The sequence below is a fragment of the Mangifera indica genome, chromosome 2 (assembly GCF_011075055.1).
Source record: "Mangifera indica cultivar Alphonso chromosome 2, CATAS_Mindica_2.1, whole genome shotgun sequence".
Classification (NCBI taxonomy): Eukaryota; Viridiplantae; Streptophyta; class Magnoliopsida; order Sapindales; family Anacardiaceae; genus Mangifera; species Mangifera indica.
Window position 1 is genome coordinate 10,001,561 of NC_058138.1, and position 15,299 is coordinate 10,016,859.

At 32.4% G+C, this 15,299-nt stretch overlaps 2 protein-coding genes across 3 annotated transcripts; one reads left to right on the forward strand and one right to left on the reverse strand.

Moving 5' to 3' along the window:
* The first annotated feature begins 1,861 nt into the window (after positions 1-1,861).
* LOC123206123 lies at positions 1,862-4,765 on the forward strand. Of its 2 annotated transcripts, none has more exons than XM_044623258.1 (3): positions 1,862-2,219; positions 2,551-3,628; positions 3,730-4,765. In XM_044623258.1, exons 1-3 carry the CDS (start codon positions 1,964-1,966, stop codon positions 3,914-3,916), a joined length of 1,521 nt encoding a protein of 506 aa, XP_044479193.1. In that variant the 5' UTR covers positions 1,862-1,963; the 3' UTR covers positions 3,917-4,765. The 2 variants fall into 2 exon arrangements, with proteins under 2 accessions (XP_044479193.1, XP_044479201.1); XM_044623266.1 differs by having other exon boundaries at positions 2,078-2,219; positions 2,500-3,628.
* A 4,289-nt stretch (positions 4,766-9,054) lies between these two features.
* LOC123208529 (putative disease resistance protein At4g19050) lies at positions 9,055-15,037 on the reverse strand. The gene is made up of 6 exons (XM_044626062.1): positions 14,636-15,037; positions 14,348-14,521; positions 12,449-12,865; positions 10,586-11,275; positions 9,172-9,225; positions 9,055-9,090 (listed from the first exon to the last, which is right to left on the reverse strand). The coding sequence occupies exons 1-6, from the start codon at positions 15,035-15,037 to the stop codon at positions 9,055-9,057; spliced, it is 1,773 nt and encodes a 590-aa protein (XP_044481997.1).
* Between the last annotated feature and the right edge of the window lie 262 nt (positions 15,038-15,299).

Genomic DNA, 15,299 nt, shown 5'->3' on the forward strand with positions numbered 1-15,299 from the left:
TTGTTGATGAACTGAATAATATCATTGATATGATATATAATATTATTGAAAGAAAATCCAAATGAACTTGAATCAATTATTAAACTGAAACCTTAACATAAATTCGATTTAAATTAAACCAAATATCAAATCAAATCAAACAACTATTCCTTGTCTCTTTTTCTTTAATTAATTGAAATTTCTCTCAACTTAAAATTTAATTAAATAACTTGAATACTCTTGAGATATTTGTGTAGGTGTTATAACTTATAAGATTCAAATTAAAATTAAATTAAACCATTCAACTGAAACTCAAATTTGAATTTGGCTTAGTCATGTCATACCTCATTCGAACCGAATTGGTTTGAATCTATTCATGAAGAAAGAATCAGAAGATGTAACATCATTAAGTCGAATTAGTCCATTAGGGAAATTCCACATTTGAAAATGACCTAAAAACAAAAAGCTAGTGGTTGTAATAGAAAATTTCATGCTATTGGCTTTGAGATAAAACGTGAAGAAAGGTTTCTATCGTCCTAAAATTATTGAACCAATAAGGAACCGCCACATCAGGTGGTCTGACAGGCACAAGCTCCATCATGGGCCCCTGAAATTCATAGAAAAATATTCCTATTATTTTTGCATGTGAAATCAAAAGCACATACTAAATAATAGTCGTCGGTCCACTACCTAAAGAGGCCACTTGTTCCATCAATCTTTGCAAAATTTTCTCCCATTCACCTTCAATGTGTAATAATAATATTATTATTATATTATCTTATTTAGTTTGTTAGGTAATAAAAAATATTATTTAGATAATTTAAAGGTAATATGAAATAATCTAATTATTAATTATAATTTTCCCTTATCTATTATTATTTTAGAATAAAAACACCTTATTATTTAATTAAAATTATAATAAAATTATGTGTATCTATTATAATATATAGATGATATGTCATTGTGTGATTTTGAATTAAAAGCAAAACAATATATAATTATAAAATAACATATTATCTATATATATAAATTATGTAGAAAAAATGAGTACAGATAATATTACTTTTAAAATAATAAGTAACTCTTAACCTTTGTAATCTTTCCTCTTTCACAACGTCATTTACCAAGATCTCGATTCCTTGGTTGCATTGCCCTCACTTACATCACTAGAAATCTGTGGTTGGTTTCATGAGATTGTCCTTTTTTTGTTGTCACCACCCTTTTGTTTTCCACCGGATCACCATCACTACTTTGATATTGCCCTCCGCCTAATCCCATGACATTGCTCTCTCGATGTTGATCCAAGGTGGGTCAACAGACCTTAACAATAAGTGTTAGACTCTTCAATTCAATCCACACATTTTGATTTACTACAATTTATCCTATTTCATTTCTCTCAAATCTCCCACCTTTGATTTGTTGTAGTTTTCCGCTAACACATTTTAGGGTATTTCAAAAAAGTAATATTTTTTTATTGTTTTATTATTACAAACCAAATACTATAATTATTTATATACCTTAATTAATTGAACAAATAATGTTCTAATGACAGGAGCTAGGTTGGGCCTCAATTCAAAGGAGATGAAGGGCCAAAAAGTCTAACACTTAATAATCTTCAAGACAATTTCGTAGACTCAAATTTCATTTTAGATAATAAAAAATTACTCAATCCAAAAACATTCTTAGTGTTTAAGAATAATATTTGGACCCACAGGGACTAAAATGCAAAGAATAAAAAATCTCGTATGCATGGAAATTAAAGAAAATGAATCAAGTAGACTTGACCTAGTCATCCCCCAGACCACAGTTAAAGCACCGAAGCATATACTTACAATGCACCTATATAAATAGATTTTTAGAAAAGGCTAGACATTATGGGTCCATTCTTTGCTCTTTGCTTCTTGAACTCATCTTCTTCAGCGTTAAGTTTTACATCTATATAGAGAACAGCTGTTGAACGAAGAAGGAGGTGGAGATTTCAGCCATGGGAGTTGGAGGAGGAGTTGCAGAGAAGCAATATGTGAACGCTAAGACTTCAGTGTGGTGGGATATAGAGAATTGTCAGGTGCCAAAAGGGTGTGAGCCTCATGCAATTGCTCAGAATATCAGCTCTGCCATTGCTAAGTTGAATTACTGTGGACCTTTGTCCATTTCTGCCTATGGTGACACCAATCGGATCCCTCAATCTGTGCAACATGCCCTCTCCAGCACCGGCATCTCCCTCAACCAAGTCCCTCCTGGTACCTCTTTCATCATCATATATAATTACCATCTTTCAACTTTACTCTTCTTTCTTTTACTGTTACGATTCTTAACTTATAGATAATGCTAATTAGATGGAGTGCAGGGGAGATTAAGATTCTTATGACTCTGGACTCACAAAAAAATTTATTAATTTCACTAAATTTTCTGTTTTGATCAGGATGAATTTGGATTAACATTTCGAAATTTGATCTTACCGACTTAGTTTTCCTAGAATTTGCATTATGTTTTGAGGAATTTTGTTTTTCAGGGTTGAAGATTTTCAGGAAATTCAATGAATATTTATGGGTTGTTTTGTTGAATGAGCAGGGGTTAAAGATGCAAGTGACAAGAAAATTCTAGTGGACATGTTGTTCTGGGCAGTGGACAATCCTGCACCTGCAAATATAATGTTAATTTCTGGAGATAGAGATTTCTCCAATGCTCTCCATCAATTGAGGATGAGAAGATACAACATTCTGCTTGCTCAACCACAGAAAGCCTCAGCTCCTCTCCTTGCCGCTGCCAAGAGCATATGGCTCTGGACAAGTCTTGTGGCTGGAAGCCCTCCATTAACGACTAAACTTGGTAACAAAATTTCTGTCCCTAATGATATGCCTTTTGTTCATGTACAAGTTCCCCAATTAGGAAATTCTAATGAGAAATTTAGTAATAGTTCACTAGTCAATATTCTGGAAGATCAGAAACCAGTAAATTATCACCAACCTAGTACCAATTATAATCCCAAGAGTTCCCTGATGGGGCCTTGCCCGGATGGATTTACTCCTTTCAATGTTGTTCAGAATGGTTATAGAAATCAATATCCACCACTGCCTTTAGCGCTAAACAATCTCACTAATCAGCCTACTAGTTCTGTCCAAAAAGGTAGCGGAGTCACCCAATTTGATCCTACTAGCATGAATCCGAAGCCTGCGTTATTGAGTCAGTCACAAAATGGACATATAGAGTATAAGAAGCTGTCGCTTTCTTCACCAGTGAACTCGATTAACATTCCTAGTAGTGTCACATGGGGGACGTGGGGTTGTCCAAAACCTTCTGATTATGTCCAAAGCCTCGTAGGAGTTGTGTTACTAACATTGAACTACTTGAAAACTGAAAAGATAATGCCGACTGAAGGTAATATAATTGATTGCATTCGATATGGGGATCCAAAGCATCAGAATATTGACATTAAAAAGGCCTTGGAAATTGCTGTTGATCAGCAGATGGTAGTGAAGCAAAAAATTGGAGCTATGAACTTGTATGTTGGTAGGAATGAGAAACTCTGGAAATGTGTGAACCCTATTGCTGGTAATCCTATGCAAATCTCAGAAATGACATGGGAAAAAATTAAAAAGTTTCTGGTGTCTCCTGGAGGGCAATCTGCAATAATGGCTTCTCAATGCAGGTAAATTTCCTTTGTTTAGTTTAGCCTTACTTAGCCTCTAGGATTTATAATTACACTGTTTTTTCATTCTGTCTTGTGTGCTTTTGCATTTTTGTTTGTAGATATGAAGCCGGTACTATTTTGAAGAATATGTGCTTGACAGAGCTTACATTAGGTGACATACTTCAGATCTTGAACATGGTAATTACCATAAAGAAATGGATTATTCATAATCAAGCAGGATGGCAGCCGATTATCATCGCTGTTGCAGAGTGCAGCCCTGAATTAGGTGCTATATCTGGTTCATAGAGTTTCAAGGTAATTACCCAGCTATCCATGCTAAGGGAAAGGGGCCACTTGATAATTTCAAGGGTATTAAGTGTATATAGATAGATGATTTGTTGCAATAAGGTTACTAAAAAGTCTCCTCGTGCCAAGACTCATTCTGTAGATTTACTAGTGATAAAAGTTCTTACGCATGGTGGCTACCGTCTAGATTTTTTATTAGAGACGAACTTTCAAGTGAAAATTTGCTAGATGTGTCAAAAAGTATACAATGCAAGGCTCTGAGGTACAAGAAAGTGATCATCTGTTGCATCTTCTGGATTCTATCGACAATTGCAAGGATCATCTGTTTCCAAATTTCGATGAAACATATTTCTGCAGAAAGATTTCCTACCTCTCGTATAATTCTTGGTGCCATGAGAGCTCCAAATGCAAGGCCTGATTTAAAAGTGGCATTGGAGAGGTAAGAGTTCGGTTAGTTTGTAGAGAAGCAGATGACAAAATTTACAGAAATTTATGAAAAAAAATCCAAGAAAATGTTCTGGTGGAAGCTTCTCATTCTCCTATGATCACATCATACCATGAAAATATCAAGATGAGTCACGCAAAGGCTGCACAATGATGTAAAGTTCTTCTGGATAGAATTCTCGAGCATGTGTCAAATCAACAACTCTTTGTTCTTATTATTTTCAGGTATTCTCAGAATAAATGGATTTGTAAATTCATCCCTCTGCAGCATCAGTTTAGCAGTTTGCCGCTGTGTTTGCTCTACTTCTTTGAAAGCTGTATGGTTATCAGAGCTTGTGAAACCTAAAATCCTCATATTTAAGTCTCCTGCATGCAAACTTTGATAGAAAAATCAAGTGTTTCTTATTTTTGCCCCCATTTGGATAGTGCTTTCACTTTTGCATTGAAACTTTTCTTTCTGTTAAATCGCTGCTAGTTTTAAGGTTCTCAAGCTTGAAAAATGGCAAGTTTCATACTGTAAATACCAACATTTTATGGTACTTATTTGAGAACATTATTGAGTTAGTTCATAAATTTAAAATCCAAATAAAATATGTCAGATTTGTGTCATATTATTAAGTTTGATTTGAGTCGAACTTGTTCAAACTTGAAAATGAATTTGGCTCGAATGAGCTTAAAACGAGCTTGGTTTAAACGAACTCAAGCTTGAATTCGAGAGTTAAATATTTTTTAGTTTGAGTTTTAGGGGTGTTCAATTTGTCAAGTTTGCATGTTTGGAAATTTTCGATATGAATCAATTAAAATAATATCGTTTTAATTAATACACATAAAAAATGTATTATTTTTGTTAGTTTTTTGCTCAAATTGAGTTTGAACTCAACCCAAACTTGATCATTTCCTCTCAAGCGAGCTAAGCTCAAATGACTTTGAGGTGAGATCGAGTTTGATTTGATTCAAATTCAACTCTATATATCATCAAGTATATACAAAATTGCTTTTGAGGTTACCATTGTTAATGTTGCATTAATTAATATTAATTAGGGGTGGATTTGAGTCAACCCGAATTGTGCCCAAATAAAGGCTAGCGCGAGATCAAATTTGCTTGATTGATAGTGATTTTCATTAGAAAGGTTGTCAGAGAAGAAGACGAAGGATCACCAGAGATGAAGATAAAGAATCGTCGAAGAAGAAGAAAACTCGTGAGAGAAGATGAATTTGTTGGTAATTCGATTGAATCATGCTAACTTGACTTTATCTTGAAATGAGGCTATCGTTACTTAAGCATGAATCATTTGGACCAAGTACCAAGCCAAACAAGAGCCAAATTGGATCTCATCCAACCATAATATTAACTAAAAATCATTATGATAATAATGTTATAGAACAATGTTATATATACATATTTTTTATACACAATGATGTCTTATAATGTGATTAGGTATTATTTTATCTTTAATCAAAATCATTCAATCATATAATAATGCATTATTAATATGCTCAAATTGTATATCAAAAATTTGTACGTATAATTTTATTAATTTATATAATCTCACATAAATGTCACTATGCAAATTTTATAGGGCTAGAGATGCAACCCAGGAAAGCCCAATAGACATTTCACCCTGCTTCAACCCAAAACTAACCCAGCTAACAATAAAAACAAAAGCAAAATCACAAATTCGCTTAGACATTCTCAATCTCAATTACAGACAATACCCTACGTGCAAAGGCCACAGTAAAAACATAAACCAAATTAAGATTTTACTAACTTACCAGAATTGTAATAGATATGGCTTAAAATTCGTCAAGAACCTTTTTTAAATTATGAAATCGTCATAAAAATCTCCAAATTATTATACTTCATTTTTTAGACTAGTTGGATTCGTGGATAAAATCTCCAACATGTTAAAGGAACATGAGTTCCAAATTTCTAAAACTTAATGGAAAAGCCTGAACTTGATAATAGTTCTAATAAAATCTCTAATCCTAACTCTTTGATCTTTATATCACCTCATGCTTTCTTCCTTCTTTGTGTATTTGATTTCATGAAGTTGGAATTTTGATTTATAGAGACAACATAACAATAATTACAATTGGTGATTATTCCGATTGTGGTGATTAAAAATAGGAAGTGTAGTGTATTTCAGGTGTAGTACAAAATTAACTTTTTCAAGTGATAAATATTTGTATAAGAGTTATGACTACAAAGTGCATGCAATGCACACAAAATGACCTGTTTACTATAAACATTCATGGTTTGTAATCAAGAATTTACAACCTAGATCACAGGACTCCAATATGAGAATAAGCAGAAACACTTCCAACTCAATTTTTTTTTTTGGTAAGTAAATATACACATTAAAAACCCAAAAATGGGGCACAAAAACAACCTAAGCTCATCCCATAGGATAGCCACAGAACACTCAAGTACAAGACATCACGAGCCCAATGGCTAAAACTCTCACTCAATTGCAAACCAACAACGAACCACTTAAGAACAGAAAACGTACTAGAGACGACCAACTGAAATTAAAATAACCATAAATCCAGCACATCCAGCCATGGCAGGACGCCAAAGACAGCAAGAAGAACCCAGCCAACAGTGTGAAGCGTCAACCGGCACACACCTGATGCAGCATGCAGCATCCCAGGAACCAGGAGCAAACACAGAAATGGACCAATGTGCAACCATTTCACTAAGACGCAACTTACTGGAACCACAACCAAGAACCACCCACGCAAAAACACTGCTGGAACGCTCCTGAAGACACAAGAAAAGACGCTGGGAGAGAAAGGATTAAGAAAGCAGCAACCATCAAACGAAGAAAGAAGCCAGCAGAACCAGCAGCCAAGAACTCAATTCGGCAGCAGCAAGGCAGCAAAAGGCCAATAAACCCAATGAACACCAATGCAGGAGAGAACCAACAGGGGAGAGGGATGCAGGAATCAGCAACTCCACAGAAGGAGAGAGGCAAGAGAACGGGAGAGGATTTCAGCACCAAAGCAGGTGCAGAGAGCCAATCCAAGCCAAAATAGACCAGCAGCAGAACGGCGCCTCCACAGGACCCAAGAACTCACGGGAAGAAGCTAGGCCGATGCAGAGGAGAACCACAGAGAGCCAGAGACCTCCAGGGAATTATAGAGAAAAGGCTGAAAACACACCAGAAGATGGAAACAGGCAGGAAACATGGATTTGAGACTAGAAACTTCAGAATCAAACATGAAAGTGAATATACTTGAGAATTGGCAAGATAATTTACACGATAAATATGGCTCCATAGTTGTAACTGAGTCCGGCGGGTTTACAAGTTAAATCAACAAAGTAATCTGCAATACATTTCAGTGTTTGCTTCTTGACAGCAACCTGTGGAAAGATATATCCAAGTCAAAGAAAAGATTGCTACAAAAAGCGTATTTCTTGCATCAGTGAATAAGGTGCGGAGATAACGAATAGATATAATAGTAAGAACAGAGAAATTATCAAAATCAACATCTTCAAATATCCACATAAAGTGATACCAATGTGTAACATCCTAGATGAATTTTGCATTGAGAAAACACGAGAGATATTGTTTATATATGAACATCCCATGTCACAAGAATCCTTTTGGGTTGCAAAAAGTCTGCTTTGCTAACTCGTATAGTAGTCAATTACAGTTGTTAATGAATCTTTAAAATTTGATGATTTATAAAGGGTTAAAGGATTTAACCACCACTACAACTGAAAGCAACAAAAAAGACCATACCTAAACCCAGTAAAAAAAATTTGAACACGTGTACATTGTAATTGAATCTCTAAGATCACTGCCTACAATGCATTGCCATTATGAAGAACAACCAGATGAGAACAAGGCTTTAAAAAGGAAAACGGCTTAAACGCAACAAATTCTTAACACTATGGCTCAAGCCATGACTGCTCATTTTGGGCTCGATTGAGCTGAGTTGATTTTCAAGCTCAAGTCAGCTTCGCTCAAATCATACTCTTATCATGTGGTTGTTATCACGGTTTGAAATTGATGGTAAAATGAAGCTACTAAGCTAGATCCTAGAGCAAACTTGACATGAGTCATTGCCATTAGATAGGGGTGTTCAAAATCGGTTAACCGAACCAATTTGACAATTTTTTGAACCAAACCAAATTGTCAGTTTGGAGAAAATCATAAACTGAAATTGAACTGAAATTATTGATAAACCAAACCAAATTTTCAATTAATCGGTTTTGAACTAAATTTCAAAGAAATATCTTATTTTTATTATTTTTTTCCAAGTTTTTTTAAATATTATCAATATTTTATTAATTTTTAATTCAATTTTTTTAAAACTGGTTTCATTCAGTTAACCTTTTATAAAAAGTTGATGAACCGGATTTTCTATTTTTTTTAATTGGTACTTAAACTAGTTTTTCAAATAACTTATTTTTGGATCGATTTTTTATTTAAAAATCAGTTTGATTCAGTTATCGGATATTTTTAAACACCCTTTCCATTAGACGCCCAACTCTACCAAAATTTATATAATTGGCTAATGTCACTATAGTCTATTGAATTATTAATCAATATTATTTTTAACCTTCCAATATCTTAAAATATAATACCCAAAATCTATTTAACCAATTGACTTCTTATGAATTATATTTAAATAGACAATGTAAACTCATCTAATACCACACACTTACCATGTGACTTTGCAGTTTGCTACCATGGGAATTTTTCCCCATAACCTTGCACAATCTGTAATCATAGAGAACAATACATTAATGGTAAAAACAAAAACTATGGACAATGTAAACTCATCTAATACCACACACTTACCATTTGACTTTGTAGTCTAATATCCGGGGAATCTTTCCCACAACTTTGCACAATCTGTTATCATAAAGAACAAGACATTAATACTGAAAACCAAAACTGTAGAGAATGAAACCACAAGATAAAGAATTTCGTCAATAAACACCTCACTACTTGAAAAACACATAAATCCTAGTATTGTAGCTTCTCACTTTGAGGATTTTGATTCAATACTAAAGGTCATACATGATTGATTAGAGTTAATTCAATTAAGGAGAATAAAGAACTCTAATCAAAAATATATTGTTAAATAAATGATTACTTACCATTTTGTAATTGTTGTGTAACTGAATTTAAATCATTTGAACAGTTTTTCCTGTTCACTTCTACTAACCTTGGCATGCTTAAGCCTCCTCTAGAGAAAATTTTCATCTTGGAGCATCTACTCACAAACAATGCTCTCAAGAATGGGAATTTTAAGGTGCAATTCCTATAGTAGAAGTGTGTGAGAATTTCTAAACCAAGCAAAGACAATTTCTTCAATTTCCCAAAAACAATTTCACCGTTCAATATATCTCCCTCATTTGCTAATACTTCTATCATCATTTCACATTCTTCTATTGACAAACTTTCAAGACACATTAGACTTTTGGCTATTGAAGATGTCATTAAGTTTTGCATTCCATTACAATGATGTACCCTTAAAGTCCTTAGATTTTCAAAAGACAGTGAAAGCATCAACAAAGTATTCAAATTGTGATAGTAGTATACATTTAAAGAATGAAGATTTTGAAGAACTGAGTTCAGTCGAAAGTCTTGCTTTGAAATACACTTTAAATTAAACAGCCCCCACAATTCTAATTGTTTTAAGTTTGTGAATACTCCAATGTCCTCTTCACCTTCTCCAAGCCAGAATAATTTTTCGTATGAACTCACTTTCAATATGAGGTTTTCAAGACTGACAAATTTCTGAAGGATTTGAATCGGAATATATGTATATTCATTCGTAATCAATCCAAGAGTTTCTATTATGCAAAAGTTCTCTTAAAACTCTCCTTGCCAAATCGCCGTAATATCCTTTCTATTTAATTTCAATGTCTTTATATTGGAGTCAACATAAAGAAAAATCATGTGTCAATCAATTTAAAATTAATTTTAACTTAAAAACATATGAAAAATTTTAATATGTTCAATAGGAACCAAGAAGAATAAAAATATAATAAATTGATAGCCAGTTGTATCCTAGTAAAGGGGCATGAAAATGTGTGGTGACCACTAGTTAAATAATAATGCTCAGTAGATGCACAAACTAATATTTTTTTTTAATGTAGAATCAAGGTCAACATTTTTAAAAAAAATTTATTATAATTAACACCCAAAATATATTATTATTAAAAAATTGCATAAATCTATTTAAGCTAATTAATTTAATGCATACCTTTTCTTTGTGTGCTCTCTGTATGGTTGAATTCAAGTCATTATCTTCATTTTCTACCTCCTTTCTCTCATAATTGACTTTGTGTAACATTGGTGTGCTTAACATTCCTTGGCAAAAATACTTCGTATTGGGGCAATCTTCTATAATTAACTCTTCCAAAGATGGGAAATTGATAGAGTAATTCCTAGAGCAAAAATATAAGAGACCATCTAAATATTCAAGTGACAACTTGTTCAAATTATTTAAAACAACTTGTTCACTACTCCATACTGCATCTCCCTCGTTTTCTAATATTTCAATCATCATTTCACAATTTGATATTCTCAATTCTCTCAATTGCACCAAACTTCTAGCTATTGAAGGTGTTGTTAAGTTAACCAACCCATGGCAACCTTCTACTGCAAGAACTTTAAGATTCTGGAAAGAAGGTGTAGATAGCAATGGACTCAACAACATTTCACACCAAGATACATCTAGAACTTCAAGACTTAGAAGATCCGATAGCGTCTTAATTTCTTTGTAATTACATCCATTTAATTGAAGCTTTTTCAGTTTGTGAAATCTCTGAATGGGTCCAAGTGGAATATATGCTGACTTATCATAAGAGATTTCAAGAGTTTTAGATTTATTTTGCCAAGTAATTTCTGCTAAACCATTCTGAAATTCAAATACCTCCAAATGGGAGTTGATCTACAAATTCATCAAAACAAAATTCAGTTAGTATTTGATATTTTTAAAACAAAACTTTAATCCAGTTACACTAATTTTTGAATTTATCATCCTTTTTAGTATGAATGAAAATTGCTCATTTTTTACAAAGTAAAAATAAAATTTTATTGTTGATTTCTAAAATCATAATTAATAATCTATTTAAAAAGTAGGACTTCAATGACTTTAATTGATAGAATCCTAAAGAGAAATTCTTCAAATCAAATAACCATTAAATAAACAAAACATTAATCAAGTTAAACTAATTTTGAATTTACCATCCTGTTTAGTATGCATTCAAGTTGCAAATTTTTTTCAAGTAAAAATAAAATTTTATTGTTGATTTCTAAAATTATAATGGATAATATATTTAAAAAATAGGACTTAAATGACTCTAGTTGATACAATCCAAAAGAGAAAAGTTTTAAATCAAATAACCATGAATTTTTCTAAACTTCAATTCCAAAGGAAAATCACAGAAGATAAGAATTCCACAATTAAAGTTTTGAATAAAGTGTTAAAACATATAGAGAGAGAATATTAATTCTTTTTCAAGAAGATATTCATACCTTATGTCCAAGAAGTTAACTTTTGAATCTAAACTATCAATTTCACTCTCCTCAGTGATGCTTGTGAAGCTCAAACATTTGGCACAATTTCTGACCACCAATTCCTTCAACTTTGGCCATTCTAAAGTATGTATTTCAGGACAGAAAGTTGTAAGATTTGGCAGATTCTCAAGCGTCAATAAAGTTACATTCGGAAAGACAAAATTGACCACAACATTTACTCCTTCTTCTTTTGTAACAATCTCTTCTAAAGCCATACAATACCTTATCTTTAGTTGTTGGAGTTGGTGGAGACTTCCGACAATGGAAGGTGGAAATGCATATTTTATATTTCCACAATTCCAAAGGATCAAGTGTGTCAAATTTTGATAGAAGGAAGTTGGATGTTGGTTATAGCAAATTTATGTAGAATTATCATCTTTGAATGTCTTGTACTTGAAATCAATGGAGATTTCCTACATTACAAGTTGATAATTGTTTCAATATAAAGTAATTAAAAATTGCACTAATTCTTTGTCTCTTTTTCTAAACTAACTAAACTTGCATACATAAGTAATTACAGAAAACAAATTAATTGATTGCATACCTCATCTTTCTTTTTGCACAATCCATATACGATTTTTTTAAGATCATTCCCTTCATTTTCTATTTCCATTTCCTCATAATTGACTTTGTACAACTTTGGAGTGCTTAACATTCCTTGAGAGAAAGTCTTCATTTTGGGACATTTTCTTATAATTAATTCTTCTAATGATGAGAAATTGAAAGAGTAATTCCCAGAGCAAAAGTATGTGAGACTTTCTAACACTTTAAGTGACAACAACTTCAAATTGTCAAAAACAATTTTGCTACTTGTTGCATCTCCCTCATTCTCTACTATTTCAACCAACATTCCACAATTTGATATTCTCAATTCTCTTAACTGCACCAAGCTTCTAGCCACTGAAGGTGTTGTTAACGCAACTAACCCATTCACACGCCAGACATCTAGGACTTTAAGATTCTGGAAAGAAGTTGAAGATGGCATTAGACTCATCAATTTCATACAATGCATCACATATAGATCTTCAAGACTTGGAAGATTAGATACACTCTTAATTTCTTCGTATTCACACACATATAGTTAAAGCCTTTTCACACTTTGAAATCTTTGAAGGAGTCCAAGTGGAATATTTGCTTTATCCAGCAAGATAGTAAGAACTTTATATTGACTCTGCCATCTAATTTCTCTCACACCATCCTGTAATTCAAATTCCTCCAAATTGTGGTTGATCTACATATTCATTAAAAAAAAAAGTTTAATTAATAAATTTTTTCCTTGTTTCCTTTGAATTTAGTCGTACATAAGATCAATAGTAATGAAAAATCAGTCAACTCATTAAGCTTTCCAATAATAAGACAGACCATGCACCTATTAAATATATTTCTAATAAAAAAATAAAATTTTATTTTTGGTTTTCACAACTTAGATTACTTCAACCAAAAAAAAAACATAAAAATAAAAATAAAAATAAAAGAGATGCTATGAATCACATAATGCAATTAAAATGTGTGACTCATATTAGATAGTGTCTATAGATAATTTGATTCAAAATTACATTGATTTTTTGCTTAACAGAATTGTCCCATAACAGAATTGTCCAAATTCAATTGATCATTCTTGTTTTATTTTCTAGATTTTGGTTCAAGCAAAAATAGACATTAAGAATCACATATTTAAAACAAGAGATTTGTACCTTATTTTCTAAGCAGAGGAATTTTGACTCTGATTTTGGAAGTGCACCCTTCTTGTTATCATCTTGCAAGCCCAAACATCTCGAAGTCAAATTTTCACAATATTCTATCACCAACCTTTTTAACATTGGGAATTCTGAAACATGTATTCCTGGATAGAAAATTGTAAGTTTTGGTAGTCTTTTGAGCACCAATTCAGTTACTTGTGGAAAGATAGAATTAACAACAAGTTCAGCTCCTTCTTCAACAATCTTCTCTAAAACCTCACAATCTATTATCTCCAGGCATTGAAGTTGTTAGAGGTTTTTGGCTATGGAAAATGGAAACACATGTGTCATCTTTCCACATCTCTCGACCTTCAATCGTTTCAAATTTTGAGAGAAAGTTGAAATTCGGCTATCCCAAATCTTTCCTAGACTAATATTGTATAGAACCAACATCCTAAAATTGGTAAAAATAACATGCAACCAAAGTTAATTGTTGTTTCAATATATATATGAATTTATGTGAGAAGAAACTTAAAAAAATAATTTAATAAAATCAGTTTGACAGAAATTGCATCATTATATGGAAATTCAAGAGAAGGACATGGTAATGAAATTGAATAGAAAATTTAAATCACTAGAAAAAAAAAATTGCAAAAAGTGGTTGAAAAAACAATATCACAACTATATGTGAATAAATGTGAAGAAGTATAAAAGAAAACAAGAATATATAATAGAGAAATACAAGAAGTTATAGTCAATCAAACCTTTTCATTAAACAAAGGCATCAATTCATTGCACTGCAAATCAAATTTTGAATCCTCAACAGAGTTCTTATCTTCTGAAAATTCAGCTAACTGTAAGAGTTCAACGTTCTTGAATCCATGTAATTCTTCTAGTGACTTGATAGAATTAAATTGAACTTCCAACATCCTCAAAAGCTAATGTTCCCCATAATGCTCAAGTTCGCCATATTCTCGAAATATTTTCCAAAAACCTCCTATTGATATTTTGTACCCTTTAAGCTCTTTGGCAAATAAATTTTTAGGCAACACCTTGTTATCTCTAACATCCAATTCTACACTTGAGATATTAGACAAGAGTTTTAACTCCTTAAGTACATCAACCTTCCACTGAATAGGGCATCCCTTTATATGAAATTCTTCCAATTGTAATAACTCTGATATCACATTTGGCACAATGACTTGCAATTGTTTACAACTGCTTAAATCTAATAACTTGAGTTCAGTCAATTCACCTATTTCTTTAGACAACTTCTTAATAAATGAATGTTTCAAGCTAAGGACTTTTAGTTTCTTTAGCTTTCCAATAATAGCAACATCGTTAATTGTGCTATCATCTAAACATAGTGTTCGAAGGTTTTTCAAAAGATGAAGGGATGATGGCAAAGACGATCGATGCAATTGAACCAAATTTAAAACTTTGAGCTTTGGCATCACTTTGAAGAAGTCCTCCAAGATTTTTAAATAAGAGCTTGACATGTACAAATATTCAAGAGCTAGGCAATCCAAATCCTTAGGCTAAAGTTGACTAATAATATTACTATTACTATGTAAGGAGATTTTTGTGCATTTCTTGAGTTTATCTTTATCCCTCCATTCCCGTTCAATGTCATTTTTTGATGTAAATGCATGGTGATCAACGTATGCTATTGTTATAGCAACAACACGAATAGCATCATGCATAGCAAATTGTTCA

What these genes read in the sequence shown, in the direction of transcription:
- LOC123208529 (XM_044626062.1), bottom strand. Translation starts at nt 15,037, where the DNA reads ATGCCAAAGCTCAAAGTTTTAAATTTGGTTCAATTGCATCGATCGTCT. An exon ending in TGCCTTTGTTTAATGAAAAG is followed by an intron (nt 12,866 to 14,347) that starts GTTTGATTGACT and finishes ACTTCTTTCCAG; the next exon opens with AATCTTAAAGTCCTAGATGT. An exon ending in TGTGCAAAAAGAAAGATGAG is followed by an intron (nt 11,276 to 12,448) that starts GTATGCAATCAA and finishes ATGAATTTGTAG; the next exon opens with ATCAACTCCCATTTGGAGGT.
- LOC123206123 (XM_044623258.1), top strand. Translation starts at nt 1,964, where the DNA reads ATGGGAGTTGGAGGAGGAGTTGCAGAGAAGCAATATGTGAACGCTAAG. An exon ending in CCTCAACCAAGTCCCTCCTG is followed by an intron (nt 2,220 to 2,550) that starts GTACCTCTTTCA and finishes TTGAATGAGCAG; the next exon opens with GGGTTAAAGATGCAAGTGAC. An exon ending in ATAATGGCTTCTCAATGCAG is followed by an intron (nt 3,629 to 3,729) that starts GTAAATTTCCTT and finishes TTTTGTTTGTAG; the next exon opens with ATATGAAGCCGGTACTATTT.